General features: G+C 28.2%; 1 protein-coding gene across 2 annotated transcripts in view; it reads right to left on the minus strand.

Annotated features, from left to right (window-relative positions):
• Positions 1-3,809: 3,809 nt before the first annotated feature.
• The window catches only part of LOC136080865 (uncharacterized), a 31,153-nt gene continuing 12,202 nt past the window's right edge, over positions 3,810-22,760 (minus strand). For both annotated transcript variants that reach the window (XM_065798203.1, XM_065798204.1), the window contains 3 exons: positions 21,051-21,153; positions 18,824-18,883; positions 3,810-4,021 (listed from right to left, as the gene is read on the minus strand). In XM_065798203.1, the coding sequence (XP_065654275.1) occupies positions 3,945-4,021; positions 18,824-18,883; positions 21,051-21,153 (240 nt within the window). In that variant the 3' untranslated portion in view covers positions 3,810-3,944. The remainder of the gene's footprint in view (positions 4,022-18,823; positions 18,884-21,050; positions 21,154-22,760) is intronic.

A 22,760-nucleotide genomic window follows, 5' to 3' on the forward strand; every position in this document is an offset into this window, starting at 1 on the left:
TTCATAAAAAGTCAATGAATTGAAAATATTAAAATAGTTATATCTTTGGAGCTAAATAAGCTGCAGAAGTGGTTCGAACCTTTTTGGAGATGAAATATATTAAGGAATTCAATGAATTTACAGTAAAAAGTATTTACATTCGCTAAAAAAGTTTCACGTTACTTTGAACGCTTATTTCAATCTATATCAAAATAGCCCATTGATTTTTTGCTGCTTGGTTGATTGTTGATTTATTTCTTATTTAATTTAACTTTCTTTTTTTTTTTCTTCTTCTTCTTTAATCTTTACGAATTCGTAATATATAATAGAATCTTTACTGAATAAGTAAAATTAAAAAAAAAATCACATAGTTACGTTATACATGAAATATATAAAATAAAACTGTAAAGTATTAGAATTTACTTTAAAGAACGCAGGAAACTTGCGGAAGACCGATGGTCTTGTCATCAAGAAACCGCTATGCGTTACTAATATTTTTGGATACTTCAATTTAAAATAAGTTTATATTTAAAAAATAATGTTATCAATTTCGGCAGAATGAAAATAAAAATGCAGAATGCAAAATACAAAGAATGCAGACAGAAAAATTTTTTTAATTTTTTAAATTTTATTTCTATACACATAAATATTAGTAGGTACACGATTTGCTAAGTAGGCAATATATTGTCGTTCATGTATTAATAAATAAGCCTATTATTATTATTATTATTATTATCATTTTTTATGTTGTTGTTGTTTTTGAGTTATTTAGATTTTTTAGAGTAATTAGAGTTTACATTGGTTTCAAAACAAAGTTAGTTTTATACATAGTTTTAAATGTTTTAGGGTTAATAAAAATCTTTTAATTCATTTCCTAGAATATAGTTAGATAAACGATAATTTTTATTTACTAAACTAGACCATTTATTTACTAGTCGAGAAGAAAACATCGTAATATAAAATTGGTGCACCTCTACAAAATATAATTAAAAAAATACCATAAAAAGTTCAAGAATTTTTTTCGCCCACGTTTCCCCACTCCGGAAATAACTTTTTTACAGTATCTTGATATTGTAGGTTTCTCATTAAAAATATCTTGTGCAAAGTTGCGCAAATTAAATTGTCATTTTCATTCGTTCAAAGCACATTGTCGTTTTAAGTGTTTATACGTAATTAATTATTTCGAATTCTTACAAAGTATGAACTTTAATAATTAATTGCAAATATGGAAACAACAGGAAACAATAAAATTTAATGCTGATCCAGTATATTAAGTAATTTGGTTTTTTTAATTTACAAACCTAAACTTATGTCAGTTAATTATCGATTATGTTATTAATTATCTAAAATACAAATACTATTTAAAAACTTTGAAAAACTATAATTATATTTTTAAATTAAAATTCTTTTCTACCGATCGTTTAAAAAAATATAAAAATTACTTGAAAATTGTTTCATGCTTTGGAAAATCTGGTTAGAAAAAGAACTACAAACAAGCGATGTAAGTTTTGGAACAGATAAACCAGACAAGGGCCAAAACTAGGCCGTTGCTTTTATGGCTTTCTTCTTGGCATACTTCTTCTCACAACTTAGGTATGATATTTCATAAAAATTAAAGTAATGGACTCACGATGTTTTGTTCTATTTAACTCATCTAATTTATTTTTAAAAATCTCCAAATTACTGCAGATGAAAAATTTTCTTAGTGGATTGTATTCATCTCACTCTTCAAATTTTACACCCTTAACACTTAATGTTATGAAGCAAATATTAAAATCAGAGAAAGATGGTGGATTTAATTCAACAACAATGTATACTGGAGAGAAAGCATTAGCTTTGAATTTGGACTGCTAACTTGGCAAAGGTGATAACCAAACAATTTGCATTGGAACAATTTTTATAAGAAACAAGTTGTATCGAACCTATAATGAAGTAAGAGAAGAAAAAAAATGTATGCATACCTCGTTGTGGAAAACAAACTACTGATTATTCAGCCTCAATTGATTTACAGAGCTTGATTTATTTTTAAGTTGATTTATTGACCATACTACATACAAGTTTTTAAAAATACTAAAGAATCTGTAAAGGCTTCTGAGAAATCTATTCTCGTCTTTATACACAAAGTAGGATTTGATGGTTCAACCAGCAAATCATTGTACAAACAAAGTACAGAAGACGAGATAAATATCAGTAAATCAGTAATTTAGAGGAACAATCTTTATTTCTATCTTGCATTGTTCCAATTAAACATTTTATTGATATATAGATGAAAGATCACTTAGGTTTAATTGTAGATGTACCAACCTCTACACTTTACTGCTGTTCGGTACGATTTCAATATGTAAAAGAAAGTGCAGAGGTTATTAAACAAGAATATATTTTCTTCAAAACCTGTTATTTGAAACCAACGGTCTTTAATTCCTTTATTATCATACATAAGTTAGAATGCATTATGATTGATGGAAAAGTGGCAACTACAGTTTCGTTTTTAAGTAATTCTTGTCAAGTATGTAGTATTTGTGGACTGACCCCTTTAAATATGAACAATCTAAATGTTGCTTTTTCAAAAAATTTTAATACAGTTTCCACTGAGCTTGGATTGAGTACATTACATGCATGGATTAGGTGCTTTGAAAGCTGCCTTCATACAAGTTAATAAATTGAATTAGGAAAGAGGCAAGTTGGGGGAGAGGATGCTAAAGAAATTGTTGTATAAAAAAAGATTATTTTTTTACAAAAAATGAAAAATCACTTTTTATAAACTAATTAGCACAGTTGCTACGTTCGAAACCCAGTCCAACATTAAACCCATTGAAATAAATAAATTCGAGTGAATACTGGTAAAACGCGTGTTGCGCTAATCAAATTGTCATAAACGTAAATCGTTTGGATTGGCTGCTTATATAAAACAATTAATGTACCCTTGGAAATATGTATAAATAGCGTGCTAATTGAAACTCACTCTCTTGGAGTAACCTATCAAACAACAACGGACTCGAGCAACCCTTTTATTAGCTGTGATTTATTTAGAAACAGAAGATATAGTGCTATACAAACATAATCAAAACATGTTTAAATACGGAAAAACAGAATACAGAATAATTTGTACTTTTTGTTGTTTTTTAGAAAAAAAAATTTTAGGCGATTTGAAAATTTTATCAAATCTTCAGGTGATTTGTAACGCCAGTATATTATTTAATTTTTGGCTCATTATTTTAAAACCTCACTACCGGCATTGAAAAGCATTAAATCCTCTCTAACTTATGTTGTCAGATTATTCAGTATGTCATAATTCCACCACTTCGTTTTTTAAAGTAGGTTTGCATTCTGGATGTTTAACAGTCGAATATTTTTTTGATCACACAGATCTTTATATGTCCCAGCACTGAAATCTTTGATTAATTACTCTTTAATTAAAAACTCTTGGATTAACTTATGCATGATTTCATTTTTATTTTTCAAATCTAAGAATTAAACTGTAGATTATTGTTAGTTTTTTTTACAGTACAAACAACGTTGAGTATCTTTTACTTTTAACTCACTGTCTTTCTAGCTTTTATCTTCAATTTAATTAATTTCATTTTCATCTATTCATTTCATCTATTATTACGCCGTAGACGATTTGTTTTTATTTTTTTAAAGTTGATCACTTTGAATATATATTAAACATTATGGAATTATATTTTTTTAAAATAAATTTGAAAGTTGTGTTTTGAAATGGTCAGAACACCAAATATCTGTAAACTAAATCATACTGCTAATATAATCCTGCACCTTCATCTTTTAAAAAGGGCTACTTATAATTTTAATTGAATTAGAAAAATAAAAACTTTTTACGTTTTTCTATTGTTATTATGAAAAAAAAAAGTAACATATTTTAAGTTTTATTTTAATAAACAAAACATTCTTTCTGAGTTTCTGAGTGTTGAGTTGATCGACTTTGTTGCCATTCATTTCTATTGTACCTAACTTGCAATTTTATTAATAGTTGGGAGTTTTCCGCCTTTTAAACTGGTAGATTTACAGTTGCAAGCGTTGGACACTAAATAAAAAAAAGCTCAATAATGGATTTTTTCAAACAGTAATATATATACAAAATAAATTATAACTGTATTCTTTTATTTATTAAAAGTAATATATATATATATACATGCATACATATATACATATATATATATATATATATATATATATATATATATATATATATATATATATATATATATATATATATATATGTATATATGTATGCATGTATATATATGTATTCTTTTATTTATTAAAAGTAATATATATATATACATGCATACATATATACATATATATATATATATATATATATATATATATATATATATATATATATATATATATATATATATATATATATATATATATATATATATATATATATATATATATCAGGGACGTGGTGGCCCAGTACGAGGGTAGGAGGACTTGTACTGGGCCCTGATTCTGGCTCAGGAAACTAGGCCCCTAAAAAGAAATTGGGCCCCCAATCCTCAAAGAGAAAATATTTTAGTTCTATAAGTTTCTATCAGGACATTTTTTACAACTTTTTATTTAATTTAACTTGCTTTCACGTCGGTTTGTTTGTTTGTTTGGTGTCCGCGCAAAACAAACACTAGATCAGCGGTAATAATAAAAGAAATACACCAAACTTTAGTTTAGGGGTCGTCCATAAAGTACGTACGCTCATAGGGGGGAGGGGGGGGGTCTTCAAAAAGCGTACGAAAGCGTATGGGAGGGGGGGGGGGGGGTAGGGTTCAATTTAAAAGTACGTACTTCGATTTTCTAATTTATCACAATTAACCAGCTAATCAATAGAAAAGTTACATTCTGACTAAAGATTCTAGTTTGCCAACATAAAAAGATGTATGGTATATGAAGTAGAGGGTATAGTTTTCCTCTATGCACACACATGTATGGGCGCCCTCAGAATTTTTTGATGTTCCAGATAGGACACTTTCACACATCGTGCAAACTCATAATTTAAGTTTGTTTATACCTATGCCAAATGAGGAGGCCTTGCAAAATATCGGGATGGCGGAGGCCTGTGAACAAAAAGCCTTAAAACGCTTACCCTCCCGACCCCCAAAATGAGAGGGGTGTAAATTTTGCATGGTTATAACTTTTAGATTTGGAAAAAAATTTGGATGGCCTCCGCCATCCAAATTTTTTGCAAGGCCACCTCATTTGGCATATTAACAAACTTAAGTTTGCACGTTGTGTGAAAGTGTTCTATCATCAAAAATCAAAACATCAAAAAATCCTGAGGGGGCCCATGCACACATGCCCGCCCTTATATACTGGCCCTGAGTAAGACCTGAGGGCCGTGGTTGATGGGACGGAGTCACCCCAAAAAAAACGTGTCAATGGCGTCTCAAAGACCGCTAGGTTTTGCTAAAATAAAAAGTTTCTTAAAATAGCAAAAGGGCACAAAATTTGCTGTTGCTCCCTCCCACTGGGTTTTACCCTTTGTTTTCAATATTACTGATCTCACCTTAGACTCGTTTTTTACTTACTAAAGAGGGGTGCCTGAAAAAAACGTCCACCTTAAGTATAGTTTATTTACATTTGATTCGTTAAAAAAACAAAAAAAGTTTTCCTAGATTTCACCGAGAATCGAACCTGGATCTCCGTCGACTATTGCCGCCGCATAAACCTTTCGCCCAAATACACACTTACATTAATAAATTTTAAATTTATTTAAATTATTATTTGCATTTATACTTAAAGACGTTTTTAAAATGCGTAAGCAAAAAGCTTTGGGGTAGTATAAAGTATCTAAGGTACCCTCCGTCTTTTTTTTTTTTAATTAAACTTTTTAATAAAGAAAAAAAAAACAGGAGGGATGGGGGGGGGGATATTTGAGGGGGGGGGGGGGTATTTGAGAAACGTACGTACTTTTAAGGGGGGGTGGGGACATAAAATTACGCATGGCAACAGGGGGGAGGGGGGGGGGTCAAATTTCAAAATTTTTGGCGTACGTACTTTATGGACGACCCCTTAGCGTAAATAAAACGTTCGTTAAGAAAAGTAATTGAAACAAACAAAAAACAAAAAACTTTGTTTAGCGTAAATAAATAAAATCGCTGTGAAATATTAATAATAAAAAACGTTGTTGACTTGAAATTGATAGATTTTATACTGTAAAAAAGTAAGTAATGCTTTAATCTTTACTTATAAATAGTATTTAAAAATAATAAAGTTTTTAAAGTAAATATCTTATAAACGTAGAAATATAAAGAAGATAGCTAAATATAAAAAAGAAAGCTGAAACTGAAATTAATCGATTAGCTTGTCTTGCTCGAGAAAGAGAACGGAAATTTCGAGCTAGAGCAAACGAATCAGCTGAACAACGAGCATCTCGGCTAAAAAAACGAAGAGAACGTTATGTTGACGCAAGGATGGTTGAAACAGAATAAGGTTAGGCAGTATTGCTAAACGAAAAAGATACCGAAAACAAGCATTGTAGTGACGAACGATTAAACGATGTTCTCCTCTTTATCTGATGAAATTACCCATCCCATGAACAGAAAAAAGAGAAAATTGTTATTGAAAAGTTCAAAACAATAAATATATAAAATGCATGAATTCATTTGCTTTGCATTGATAAATATGGTTAATATATGTTTGATAAATAAAGTTGTGTGCCTAATGAATTTTTGCTATTACTTTCATTCACTACTACTCAATATGCTCCAGTCCACTCCCTATCAGTCCATGGAATTTATAAATAGTGCTACTATTTATAAATTCCATGGACCGATAATAGTTATAACTCAAAGAAACCAATGCCCTGGTTTCTATCATAGGATATTTTTTTAACTTTATATTTATTTATGTTTCAGCTGAAATAAAGGGAAAAAAAGAAAGAGGCAACATGGAAATACAAATCTGGTGAATTGAAGAAAGCAGCTGGTAATGATCCATAACAATTAAAAGTTAACGGCAGGTCTCGCGTCAATGCAAGTGCAACAAATACAGAGAAAAATCTGGGACATCTTTTACAGCAACAGAGAATGTAGAATTAACATCAACATCCATTGTGAATATCACAAGTAAGCCTATTATTGAAACAGAGCCAATCACAGAGATTAGTGACCAATCATCTGTACTAGAAACAGACAATAATCAAGATGTCATAATTGCAGCAGATAAAGGAGTAGAACTACAATATTCAGAAACATTCAGAAACTGAAAAACTACTGAAACTAAGTAAGTGACTGTAGAAATGGGTAATTATGAAGTGCCTGTAACTGCAGCGATGGACCTAACTCTAGTAGAAAAGATTATCAGAAGTAACCAGACAACGTTGTAAATGTCAATGAAAATGATCCAGCTAAATTTCTAGAACTAAAAATTGCAAAGACGATAAAATGCAATTTATTCTATTAGGGCCAAATCAGCCAACAAAACATTCAAGGTTATCTAAGTATTACACTGAATCAGTTAAAGTTAATGACATTGAAGTTGTGTAGAAAAGGTCATGGCTAACCTACTCTATATCACTAGACAAAGTTTTCTGCATTGTTTGCAAAGCAATCCAAATAATGCAAAAAATTTCTAACTTTTTATGTTTTTTTCTAATTATACACAAAAAAAGCTAATTTATACTATGACACAGATGGTCAAGAAGGATATTTCAGAAGAGGTAAATAATTCAGTACTCTTTTCACTATCAGCTGATGGCACCACTGATATTACACTTTGTGAGCAAACTTCTATTGTATTACGTTATTTTACGCTTGCTGCAGAAGAGGCCGTTGTAAAGGAGCATCTGATTTCAATGGTTGAAACTGAAACAACAACTGGTGAAGGAATAAGTAAAAAAATCAAAGATGAACTCAAATTAAATAACGTAAATATTTAAAAGTGTGTGGGTATGCCTTTTGATGTTGCAAGCAATATGCAAGGAATAAACAAATGAGTTGCAACACACTTGATGCAGTGTTCTCCCACGGCAATAAATATTTATTATGGATCTCATGGAACAAATCTGGTTATGAAAGCTTGTGCGAAATCTTCTGTTGTTTCTGTTAACCTTTTTGGTACAGAAAACAAGCCTGGTGATGTACAGAAATGAAAGACTTTTTTATACAGAAACTCAAGGAAATGAAATAATATATTTAAGAAGTAAGAATCTCTTCTTGAGGATGTGGATCAGTCTCTTGAACTGGCTGCTACCCACAGTGTTCGTTTCAGTTCCTTACAAAATGCAACAGACCGACTGCTGACACTATATCCTACAGTAATCGATTGCCTTGAACAAATTTCAAATGACATAGGATTTAAAATGAATATTCGAAGTGAAGCACAAGGTCTGTTATCCCGATTTCAGTCATATAGAAGCAATTGTGACTTATACCTCTTCAAATAAAATTTTTACTATCTTGGGTCCCTAAATAAAATTCTTCAAGGAGAAACACTTGATTTTTCCATTGCTATAATGTCTGTCGATGTATCACTGGAAAAGCTTCAAGTACTAAGGGACAGTACTAGCCACCTCGCATACAAAGACTTCTGATAAGACTCCAAAAATATCAAGTTGTAGTAAAATATGTTCCAGGAAAAGATCTACACATTGCTGATTCTTTATCACCTGCCCACCTCAACATTTTTGACGTGGATGATAGCTTAAATAAGGACTGCAACATTATGGTCCACACTTTAGTTCAAAATCTGCCAATATCAACAGACAGACTAAAGCAATTGCAGCACGACACTAAACTTGAGCCTTTGCTCTCTAACAAATTATATAACTTGGTTGGCCCCGAGACCAACAAATGCTTTGTGGTGAATTAAAACGGAGCTTTTTAGGATTTAAAAAAAATTTAAATGTTATAAAATAAATTTAAGTTAAAATTTTTATAAACTTTCTATTTTTTTTATCTAAAAATAATTATTTCACTCTTGTGGTGAAAATGTTTACAACAATTAATTACAATGTTTTCCAAATAACTTTAAAAGTCTGTTAATAGATCTGTTCCAGGTGGAACCACATGCTTTTGTTTTTAGCAGCATTTTAGCAAATGCTGAAGATAAAAACAACTATTGTTACTTGTTGTAAAAATTTAAATACCAAACTCAAATGTTAGCTTTTAGTAAAAAAAAAAGATTAATGGAGATTACCATGGAGATTATTGTGCTGTTTTTGGATGCTGTAACTATCGCAGAAACGATGATGAAAAGTAAGCTTAGCATATTATAAGGAAAACAAATTATGTAGCATAATGAATAGTAACACATGTTAAAATAAGAAACTTATGAATAAATGTTAATTAAAGTTGTATAAAATGTTTTGTTTTTAAAACATTGTAGCAATGTATAAGTTTCATGAATAAATACACTATAAATTTTATAAAGTTTATTTTAAATGACAATGTTCATTATTTGTAATCTTTGTTGATCATGATTAAATGTAAATAATTATCAGTTTTCTAACAATTTTACTACGATGTATAATTGCAGTAAATTTTGTTGTGTTAAATGATTGGGATTTCGTATCACTAACATAGTTAAGCAGAAAGTCGTAAAAGTGTTTTTCAAACCTCATTGTTTTTTAGGCATGTTATCAAAAGTCATGCAGGCATACTGCAACAGCATTCTCCCTAAAAGTTAAAAAAACTCAATACATCATATCCCATTATGTCAGCACTATTCATTTTAATACAGTTGAACAAGAAGTATGTACAGGGACTACAGAGACTAATGATTTTCATATTTATTGTGTTACTTATGCGGAAAACAGTGCTTGTTGCAGAACGTTTCAAGAAGATATTCATTTACTTTTACGTAAAAAGCAAGATGATTTTAATTTATTAAATTTAGTCTTAATTTATTTAACCAACTAGACTTGGCAAATAAAACAATAAAAAATCTTAATGAAGAAATCATTGGTATAAAAAAAAAATTAAAAAGTTGCAAAGATTTTCCTATTCTGAAATAAGTAAAAATGATACATTACTGAAAAGTATGACAGGTATACAAACAGGTTTAATGTATGATTGGTTATACAAGTGCTTTTAACATAAATTTCCATTTCTCACAAACTACCGTGACTCTTTTTCAAACAACACATTAAACAACAAATCAACCGCCATGAAAATGTTTGGTCTATTGAAGCAAATGAATGGTAAATATCTTATGCTTTTGACTTTAATGAAGATTCAAATGGGGTGTAGCCATGAAGACTTATCTTATCGTTTTGGTCTTTCAAAAGCTACTGTTTCTCGCACCCTAAGAACCTGGATTCCTTTTTTAGCCTTTGAATTTAAATTTTTTGTTCAGTTAGTTACTTGGGAGCACAATAAAACTTGTTACCCAGAATATTTTAGGCCTTTTGGAGATAATGTGGTTTCAATACTAGGCTGCACAGAAGGTCAATGTGAGCAACCAAGTATTCCCAAAGCACAAGCTCAAACATATTCGTGTTACAAAAATCAAAACACTTGGAAAAAAGCTATCAGCATAGCACCTTCCGGAATGATTAATTATATATCTCAAGCATACGGTGGTTCATCTTCAGATCGATATATTATCAAAACATCAGGTTACCTCGACACATTAAATGAAGGAGATGTTGTAATGGTGGATAAAGGATTCAATATCAGTGATCTTTTAATTGCAAGGAAAGTTAAATTAGTTATACCACCATTTTTTAAAAGCAAACGAAAGTTTACCAGTAAGTTAACTTCTAAAACTGCCCTGATAGCCTGAGCTAGCAATCACGTAGAGCGTGCAATTGCTCGCATAAAAGACTTTCGATTACTGCAAACACCTTTACCGCTGAGTATGATTGATTTGCTAGACCATATCTTTATTATAATCGCAGGTATTACTAATTTAGCACCTCCTTTAGTTGATTACAAGAACCATAACAATATATAAATTAAAAAATTTTAAAACATTTTAAAATATTTCATGTTTAACTAATTAAAATAAATGTAACTAAAAAAAATATTTTTAGTTTACAGCCCTTATTTTGACCTTTAGTAATATTAAATGTTTTGAAATAAAAAAATCAATTTCATCATCAATTTTATCATTGTCACAAACTTTTTAGTAAAGTTTCATTTAAAACAGACTCTATAGTATCGAAGATTACTTCGCTTATCATATAAGGCAAGATAATAGTATTGTAATAATATTCAATTTTTTTAACACAACTTTGCTCAAAATCAATTGAAAAATCAACACGATAACTAAATAAGTCTTTTGAAGTTTCAATAACAAAATCACAGTATGAAAAACCGGTGGAAGTCATTTGACACTGAACTTGACTATAATAAGAATGTTAAGGATCAAGTACAATTGTATTTTTTTCAAATATTAATAATGTGCCTTTGATAGCGGCAAATTCTGGAATTGTTAACCCTCTGTGTCCAAGGATATTTAACCTCTACACATCCAGTGCCACGACAATCACAATGAACAAGGGAATCAGGTGATGCACTAAATATTGATAAATCTTTATTTACAAATAAACCACACTCAGTCACTTTCATAAATCGATAATTTTTTTTATTTTAAGTATGCTTTGAGTACATCTTTTTTATGATGTAATCCCCAGGAAGTAGCTTTCGTTTTAAAAACTTTTGAGTTACATAATATGCCAATGATAATGGATGTTATTTTTTCTGGACATAAAATCTCTAGGTCATTATTTACTTTACAATCAACACTACAAACTTTTGATGCAGTGACTCTGCCTTTGCGGTGTTTATACCAATCATTATTACATGACTGCTTTCTTGTTAAGTGTTCCAGTTCAGAAATTTCGTCAAAATTTGTAGCTAACTGCATCAATAAAGCTTTATATGTAATCTTACAATCTAAATAAGTTACAACTTCATAAGGTGTTTTAGGGAGAGATGGATGCAAGGAAATATTAACTTTGATTTCTTGAGCAACATTGGGAATATCAGATATAGGAACAACATTTTTTGTTAAATTATAATTGTGGATATGACACAAGCTTGTCATACCCACAATTATAATTTGTTATTTGTACCAAAGAATCTACATCTTTCTTTGTCATGAAAACTTCTCGTTCTCATTCTTTGTTAACGTTGCTTTATTTCCGGTTTGATTAACCTTTTTGATAAAAAGTTCTGTAGGTCACATATATTCCATTTTAAAAAGTCATCTTCAGTCATAAAGTCTACAACTTGTTTGGAAGAACATTTCTATGCTTTTAAAACAAAAGCTAAATTTAATTACTAGCACACAAATTTTCATCAAATTCTTTTTCAAAATCATTTGAGTAATAAAGCAGAGAATTTATTTGAAAAGAATTTACAGCCAAAAGCTTTTAATAAAAGTAAACAATCACTATCACCCCTTAAGCGATACCAGAATGCAATACAATAAGTTTACGGCAATTGGACTGGGAACAGACCTATTGTAATTTAAAAAAGTAATGGCTTAACGCTTAGGTGAATTTTGTTTGAAATGGCGTAACGGTTCTTAACAAGACCTGCAATATATCCTATTGAAATTATGTAATCCAATTGCAATTATGATGAAACAGCTATTTAAAATATGTGCATTTGACCAAGAGCCACATTAGAACTAAATTTTTAATTTGTTTTTTGTAAAAAATTCCCACCCACCCTATTATTAAGATACCCCTTTTATTAAGTCCTAAAAACCCTTTTATTAGTCCTAAGAAACTCAAAAACCCCTTTCCATTCTTATACTCTGAAAAAAAAAATTTTTTTTCCTAGAGTATAAGAAACTTCAAAATCTGCTCAAACTTTATATTATTTTTATCAACTTAACTTTTATTTAAACTAATTTTTTTTCTTTTTCATTTTGCCGTTAGTTAAAAATTATAAAAAAGAAATTACAATAATAAAAAATCCTGGCTGGGGCAAGAAGAAGACAGACTTGTTTCATCGCCAAGCCCCGTTACATAAGTAAATAAGTGATGAATAAAAGAGTATAAGTACATAAAAAACTTCAGCAATAAAATAAATTTTTGCTAACAATCTTCCAGCGGAATAATTTAAAAAAATAAAATAAGACAAATGAGATAATTGTGATCAATCACAAAAAATTGCATTAAGTTTTATTAAAAACAACGCAGTATAAATAAGTATTTAGGGCTGATGAGTAAATATCAACAAAAACATAAAATAAAAAAGGAAAACAATTAGTAAAAAAGCTCAAGAAAATGTAAAAATTTTAAATGATTTATTCAATTCAAATCCTTTTAAATTGTTTTTTAAAACCAAAGTAGTCGTCCATAAATTACGTCACGCAATTTTTAATTGTTTTTGACCCCCTCCCTCCTCTCCCTCATCACAACATCGTAAAATTTTAGTCACAAGACCTGTATGAGTATATTTGGTTTTTTTGAAGTTCATAAGAAGTCTTTGTTAGGAACCCTATGTTATTTGTTTAATTTAACTTTTAAAACTAAGTAATAAAAAAATAAAATACTTTTTCAGGTTCACTATTTAATAAAGATAAAAAAATGTTATGGTCAGAAGATTAGACTATCGAAGAGCAAGACTGTTAATTGAACTTTGTATTGAATACTACTTCATTTTAAAATCCAAGAGCAATAATGAAAATACATGCATAGTTTACTTTTTAAATTATCTATTAAGACCACTTTTGGTTTTCAAGTCTTCTAATTTATTTATTACAAAAAAATTTTAAACTAACAAGGGTATACGCTAATATTTACTTATCCCTAAATCTTAAATAAAATATAGAAAGCATAAATAGGATTTAAAAAGCAATTAAAATATTTCATTTAGTTATGACTATTTTAATTAGCAATTATTTTCCTTTTTTTTATTTTTCAAAGTTGGGATGTTGGGATGTTAACACTATCTAAAAATGATCATATACTTTATAAATAGTATAAATATTTGGTATTTATTATAAAATAATGGTTTACTAAATCTTTGTTTATAAAGTGTTACATGTTTATAGGTTTGGCATTTATTTTACTCTACTTTAAACAATGCAACAGTTTTAAAATTTGTTTTTTTTTTTTAATAAAACAATGTAATTTTTTAATCTGTATTGTGTTTTCTTATTTTGAAATGTTATTTTGTTGTTTTAAATGTAGTAAAAATGAAATCAGAATAAAAACTTGAAGACACTGTTACTTAAATCTGAAACATATTGCTCTTCAAAATTGCTTCACAGAATATACTTTATTTATAACCCAATGGGCACAGGACGTCCATAGGACGTACTGTTAAGGTCCATTTATCCAAGTCCAAAATGGTACATCTTTGAACATCTAAAGACGTACCATTTTTGGACTTGGACGATTTTGGACATCCAAAAACGTTTAAGTCTATAATAGTAAGTTCTCCGACGTCTAATGGACTTACTTTTAGGTATACGTGAATAATTAGTTAAAATAAAATTGTTAAAAAAATAAAGTTTAAAAGTTGTCAATTTTTCAACTTATTAAAGTTGAAAATATAACTTATTATACTGATTAAATATAACTATTTAGTTATAGTTATCGAATATTACCTTGTGGTTTAACTATATAGCTCTATAATAATATCTTTTTTATTTGGATTTATAAATTTAATTAATAAATATGGACTATAAAAGGTAATCAAATAGGCCAAAAAATTTTCCTTCAAAAAGTTTATTTTGTGACCATAAGTCTTTATCTTTCTTAAAATTGAAATCAATAAATTCGAACTTCTTTATACTAATAATAGATTTACATTTCTTTATTTTTCAATATAAATTTTGTATGCAATATAAATTTATTAGATATTTTATATTATAAATTGTAGAGATTCGCATTAGTACTTACAAAAACTTGTAAAAAAAAGGTGATTAATTTGCTCACAATATGTTGTGACTCTATTTAAATTTAGTTCTATTTTTAATTATGCTTTTAGTTAATTTAAATAATTTTTAAGGTTACTCAAATGAGAGGAGTGGGAGGAGCAACTCTACCGTAAACAGTTAAAAATGATTCGAACGTTATCATGGAATACCTGCATTATTTAGCAAGGATGGAAGAAAAGGAAAAAGTAAATTTACGAGTACTCCTCGTTATAAATGCATAAAAGGTGAGCATTGAATGAGAATTTGTAGCTATTGCATCTTATATAAGACCGAAATATTTTAGTTAACAGTAAAGAGCAGAACATTAAACAGTAGTACATTGTTCATTTTCTCCTATTCATTATTTGCAAATATATTTGTGGTCTTTTTTTATTTTAATTTAGCTTTTTTATGTATGACTTTCCAAAACTAATAACAAGTATTTTAATATAAATTGTTATTGTGGATTTCTTTTAGTTTATTGACTTTTTGAAAATCAAGTTCAAATGCAAAGTTTATTTACTTTGTATTTGAATTTAGTTGTTTAGTTTTGGTTTTTTAAAACATGATCTATGATTGACAGACAATTTTGTGATAAATAATCTTTCTTTAGATACTATTGTTGGTGAAAAAATTGGTTATGATGCAAGCAACATCAAGGGTGCAATTGGCGACATTAAAATGAGCCAAAAAAATAATTTTTTTGGTAGATTGTATTTATAGATCAATATTGTCAAAAATATTACTTTTTATTTTTTGTAATGATTTGTGTCAATATTTGGATTTAATTATTTATGAAGTAACCTTGTTATTATCCAAATGAGGGTTTCTATTCGTGTTTAGTCCCCAAAACAAGTGTATATTAAATTTAGGCTTTGTGGCAAAAAAAAAGACTTTATTTCTTATATCAAGACTCCATTTTTTATAGTTGCTAGAAATGGAGTCGGTATGAGAATGTGCTGAATAAAATTAAACGCTGAATGAACGGTCAAAATTTATATGTCCATAAAACATCCAAAAGGGTCTATTATACCTTCGAACGGACTGTTTTGGATGTCATTGGACATACAGACCATTTTGGAGGTACAATGGACGTCCTTGTGCCCATTGGGAAAGTTAGTGAATTGCTAAATTTTAGAGTTATTAAATTTTTTTATGCTACGAACTTTGAACAGTCAATGATATAACTTATAATGAAATTTATAGTACATAGCATGCAAGCTATCAATTGTGGAATATTAACTGTTAAATTGTCTATTGAAATATTTAGCTTTTGTTGATGAGAGAGATAATCCTTTTAAAGAATAAGGTTCAAAACCATTGCTAGAATATTCTAGAACAGCTAAAGTACATGAGGGAAGAGCTAGAATAAACTTGATATATTCAAAAGGTTCTCAAAACATAAACTAGATAAAATTAATAGAATAAAATTTTCGATTTTAAACAGTAAATAGCTACAAACCTTTTAGTCTGAATGAATATTTTGAATTTATATTTTAAAAACATTGTAATGGCTAGATTTTGTCAAAATATCTTAATAGATTGATTCATAATAGAAAAAGGGAATTTTGAATATTAGGGTCAAATCATTATATTTCAACCAATTTAAAGAAAACTTTGCGGGGCACCATCTCTGATTTTCCTGATTATTACATATTGTTATGTGCATCATGTAGATAGGTTAAATTTGAAATTTCAGATTTCCAAGTACAACGGTTCGGAAATATAGCCTTACAAACATGACACAGTGGTTCCCCTCGATTTACAAATTGTCAAAACAGACTACTTTAGAGCTGTACAACTTTTTTCTCACTTTCAATAAGTGTTCCATTTTTTCTAGAACTATTTTCTGGATAGTTCTCTCTTTAAAAAAGTGGTTTTTATTAACTTGTGTTAAATTAGAAAAAAATTATGACCTCCTCAACTTTGGAAAAAATCATAAAATTGCTAAAATATGCTAAAATGAAACTAACTGTAGCATTATTCTGTTCATCCACAAGTCTTTACAGATAGCTTTTCTGATTAGCTACTACTGTCTGCAATAAACGGGCAAAATATAGACAGCTTGTTGCAGTTTAGAACTTGAATATATCTAAAAGCAAAATGTCAACTCGCCTAAAAAGTCCCATTTTCAGCCATTTTGAGACGCTTGTAAATATTTCTAACACTTTGTTTTGATCTAAGATTAACAGTATATAAGACCATTAGATCTAACCTTTTATTAAGAAATGACTTATAATTACTTGCACCCTTTACATAGGCCAGTTGGCAGATTAGAGGGGCACTGATTTCTAGTAACACATACAACCGTTGATGATTGAAAAATTGGGTAATTTAAAAATGCTGGGATTTTTGGTGTGGATTTGACAAGTTTATAATGTTTGCATTTTCAGATAGTTAGATCTAATGGTCTTATATACTGTTAATCTTAGATCAAAACAAAGTGTTAGAAAAATTAAAAAAACTAAATCAGGGCTTGAATTAAGCGTATCAGGATTGCTTTTTACACTGTCGCAATTAGTTTTTGCTTAAAAAAAAATATTTTCGCGATTGGTTTGTTTTTTCTGTTGTTTTTTTTTTGTTAATTTTTTTTCTTTTCTAATTTAAATATTTTTAAATCTCTGCATGGAAGCCACTATTATTTTAAATTTATATTTAGGTATATTTACTAAAAGTAAATATAACTTATAAAATATTGATTTACTGAAAGGATAAAGTACATCAGTTAATTTACCTTAAACTAAATCAAAACTACCAGTTAAGTTAATACAGTAACTTACAGTTACTCAGCTATTAAATTTATTAAATTTACTCAAAGACTCGCAAAAATTACCCATACAAATATTTCTATTTATATCTTATACATTGCTAACACATAATATAAACTTTTAACTAAAAATTGTTTTTAACAAGAAATCTCGAATAGAATGTAGAAAACGCAATACCATTTTTTTTATATTTCCTTTAAAGCGAAATCAAGATCAAAAATTTTCTATAAACACGCAAGTTGTTTTTAGGAACTTTATTCAAAAAGAAATCTATTGAAACAAAAGAATTTTAGTCTTCTAAAATTCTCTTATATAAATAAATCGGGTAATTGAAATTTGAAATTGAAAAAAAATCGGAAAAGTTTTATAGAATTTTAACGCTCAATAATTATAAATTTAATTCAGTGGTGTTCTTAATATCCAGTCTGTAATCCCAGCATAGTAAGAATCGATGCTGAAATTTAAACGTATATCCAGCTACAGCAACTATGAGATTTTGACAAATTGTTGTGTAAAAATTTTTTTGTAAAAGAGAAGGTTTAATTTAAATTGTAAATGTTTCGAATACTTAATAAATATAATTACAAAATTATATTTTATTTCTTGAAGATAGTTTTAAAAGTAGAAACATACTATTGCAAAAATTACACCAGTAAAAAGCTGCAAAAGTTAAAATGAAAATTATATTATAAAAAATTAGAATGAATAAATTATTTTACTTCTATTCAAAGAAATTTTTTTAAAAAAAAAATAATTTAAGCATATTCTTAAACTTAAGGTAAAATAACTCATTTATTAAACCAAGTTTTTTTGTTTTTGCATTTATTTTGATTTTTATGTTTTAAAATGATTTAAAAAATCGTTTTTATAATTTTTTATTTAGGTGCCTCAAGAAGACCTTACGGTCTTGTCAATGAGCACAGTGGAAGAGCATTTAAATATAAAGTTCATGTCTCTTTCCTTACAGATGACGCCAAAATTATTTTTTAATATGGTTTTAGCTTTTAGTTTTATTGTATATTTATTATACATTTTTTATTAGATTTTTGCCTTAATTTTTAAATTGTGTTTTAAGTAAAAACTTTTTGTGTTTACAAAAGTTTTACAATTTTTTTAAAGCCAGTGTTTACACAAGTTGTATAATTTTTATAAAGGTATGTATATATAAGTTTATTAGAAAGTTGAAAATTTGCTGCATAAAATGACTTTAAAAAAAGAGATAAAAAATTACTTACTACAATAAGCTCCAGTTCCAGAAGGACAACAAAAATAGTTTTCATTTATATAATGGAGGTCTAAACAGAAAAAAAATTTTTTTTAAAGTAACAATTTTTAAAGGTTTACAAATTTGATAAAAAAACAAACAAACAAAAAAACATTTTAATATCAAACTAACATTCTAATTCTTCAATATAATGAAATTCTATAAATAAATTACAAGGCTTATTACTTATTCATGATTTCACTTAATGAATCAACTTTTATCATTTTTTTTTTGGAAAGTGGAAACTTAAAGGTTTGTTTCAGTCAGAAAAAAAGTTTCACTGACTTTCAAAGTCACTGCCATAGTTATGAGTTAACACCAGGAATACATCCAGAGAACTTAATTTGAACTGTAGCAACGGCTTAAACTCTTTTTTTAGCAATAAGATTTGTAATTACATAGTTGAGCTTATATGCCTTGCAAACACTAAAAGAAAAAAAGTTGGAGGCAAGTTCTAGATTAAATATGTAGACTAATATGAGATGAAATATGTACATATATATAGACCATTGTTACACTTCTGTTGAAGTTTGTTATAATCTTCAAGTAAATAAAACTGACTGTGTTGATACAGTAAGAAAAAATTAGAAAGGTTTTGAACTATTATTCATAAAGGTTTTCGAACTATCATTTAAGTGCGTTAGTCTTTGTTTTATTCTAATCCAATTTATTTTACCCATTGTATATTTATTATATTGGGCCTTGAGCCTGTCAATAAATTTTGATTGATTGATTGATTAATTAATTACCTAGAAATTACGACAAGATGAGAGGTTTGTTCATTTTAAAGAACGCACAGGTATTATGAGTTCTAAAAAAAGAAATAAAATAAACATTTATTTATAAAGTAAATGCATTAAAAAAGTCACAAATCACAAAAGTAACTAGATATGGAAAACAAAGATAGCACATGCTTTTGTTGACCTATATAAAAAAAACATGGATAATGTTGATCAAGGTGATCAAATATTAGCCATTTACACATTAAAACATAAAAGAGTAGAGAAATGGAATTTAAAAAAGCTAAAAAGTTTGGATTAATAAAAACATCAATTTTATTTTTCTCAAAGCATTATTGATTTTACATTTTCAAATGATTTTGCGTTTTCAATCTATGCTACTTAAAACACCAACTTAAAATCTACAGGTTTTTATTCTATTAATGCTAAACCAATGAGATCAGTTGGGAGACATTTTTCATCATTAGTAAATGCCATACCTAATAAGGTAAACCCATCAAGAAGATGTGTAGTATGTAGTGCTAATAAAATATAAACTGATACTACCCTTAGGAGTATTTATTGTGATGTTGGTTTGTGTGTTGATTCTTTTTTTAAACATTATCATCAGAAACTTGCAATCAAAATTTTTATAATATATATTAAAACATTTTGAAAAAAAAAATTGCTTTTATTTTGACTTAAGAGGTAAAAAAGCTTCCGCAATTGAACAAAGGATATTCACTAGGAAGGAGTTCACTTCTCTAAAATCAAGAAGATCACTACAGTCAAGGAGGCAACAGGTACTCTATCAACTTTATAACTCTGAAATACAAACCTTGATAAACTAGGTCACTAGGCCGAGAAACGAATTTAGCACAATACTACCAGGGATGTGGTGGGAATCAAACTAGGATTTTCTTGTTTATGAACAGCACTCTACCACTACCGCATGCTAACACTACCACATATTTAGGGGTTAACAGCATATATAGATACTTAATCAACTTTCTCTTCGTCCTTAGTCCTTATTTTAGAGACTAAGTTACTTTTGATTTTTAAATTATGCTTATAATATAATTGGAAATATACTTTTTAAATAAATTGGCCTGCTCTCTATATCCATGATCAAGCTTGTTCTCAGCTTATTTTTTAGGAAGCTTAAACCATTCTATGATCTTACTTATATTCTTAAGACATCATTTACTTCAACATTATTTTTCTTTTACATCATATAATTGTCCTACGGTCTTTAAAGTTTAATTTAAAAATAATTTTAACTTAGGTTAAAACTAAAAGAAACTTTTAAAAAATTTGCAAATAGTTAAATAAAATCAAAAGCTAAATCAATTTTAAATTAAAAGATAAAAAAAAAAAGCGAAGCAAATTAAAAAAAAAAGCAAAAAAAAAAAAAAAAAAGGGGGGGGGGGGAGAAACTGTAGTAGCGCCGAGAAGCAATTTTAATTTAAATATTTTTACCTGGATAATCTGTGGGGCAACAAGTAAAGCCAGCAAAGTTAGTCCCTTCTGTTTGTTGGTCAGTAAAGTCTTTTCGTCCTTTTAACACAGTTCCACTCGGACACTAAACAAAAAAAGTATGAATAAATCTGGTTGAGAATAACAAAAAATATAAGTAAGTTGCTTAGCAAAAAAATTTAACTTAAAAATTTTTTTTTTTTTTAGTATAATTGACAATAATAAGAGTAATGAAATTATTTTTATAAAAAGTATTTTAAATAATGTAATTTAATTAGTGTCATAACAATAATATTGTTAAGACACTAATCGAATTTTATTAGATAAAATACTCTTTTTCAAAATAATTTCATTCCATCAATAAACATTGCCATGACAATAAACAGGCCTCTTGTTGGCATCAAGGAGATGCTTGTTACTAATAACTCACTTAGATTTAGAGTTACTAATAACTCTCAAAGATTACTTGACAATATAATAACTAGTAACTCAAAGATAAAACAATCTTTAAGTTTAAGGTGGTACTACTATTAAGAACAATCAAAAAAATCGATTTTTCAAAAGTTACATATTCTTGAAACCCAAACATTCTTCATTCTAAATACATATAAATTATTACAGCAAATGATTTTAAAAATGCTCTAAATTAGCAAGCTTTGTAATGAAGTTAAAAATTTTCCTTAGTAACGCCCTTAGCAACAGGCTGTTTATATTAGAAAATAGGTGTTTCAAAGAGTTGCGCCATATACTCTTGATTTAGATTTAGTTTTTAACACTGCTACCAGTAACTTTTCATGTTTATTTTCCTGAAATACCCATAATAAAAAAGCCTTGTGTTTTACTGTATTTGTTTTGTGTTATTTTTATTATGGGAAAAAATAAAATGAATTAAATTTAAGAAGAAAAGTAGGTGGTAACAGGATATTTATAAAAAATAATTTTGAGGAAATCAATTTTCCTCAGCATCAACAGTCTGCAATACAAATGGTTTGACTTCTTAATCGAAAATCACTATTTTAACTCAATCAAAAATGTTGACATCAACTTCTGCAAAAAATCACATAGCAGTAATAATAGTAATAGTAAAAGTTAATAATTCTAGTTAATAAAGCCTACATGCTTTGTTTTTATTGGCACAGACATTTTAAAATCAGTTGTTACTTTGATTAAACATTGTCAACAATGTCATGATAATTCAATTAAAATCTTAACTGATTTATCAAAAAAGAAAGAATTGACTGCATTTTTAAACATTTCTTTTAAAAAAATCTTTGTGCAACTGGAAGTAGTCTTTTTATTCTAGCAAAGAGACCGAAAAGCATGGTCCTGGAATGTCATCATTTGAAGTTAATTATAGATCTGTCGTTGCCATAAAAGAGATAAGAAGTCATTTTGGATTAGAAAAGTTTTGTAGTCTAATGAACTCACCTCCTACAATGAACATGAAAACATTTAATGGTATTCAAGATAAAATTTTATCATATATCAAAGAGTAGCAGGTGTGAAAATAAAAAATGTAGAAAATAAATTTTGATATATTAACATCAATATACAACAAAATGATTTTGATACTAATGCAGTAGCTGATGTTGTTGTTTCCTGTGATAGAACTTGGCAAAAAAGGGGTCATCCCTTATGCAATGTGTATGCATTATTAGAATCAAGAAAAAATAGCGATACAAATATTTATAAAAATATGAAGTATTGTCCTAA

This window comes from Hydra vulgaris, chromosome 05 (assembly GCF_038396675.1).
Source record: "Hydra vulgaris chromosome 05, alternate assembly HydraT2T_AEP".
Classification (NCBI taxonomy): Eukaryota; Metazoa; Cnidaria; class Hydrozoa; order Anthoathecata; family Hydridae; genus Hydra; species Hydra vulgaris.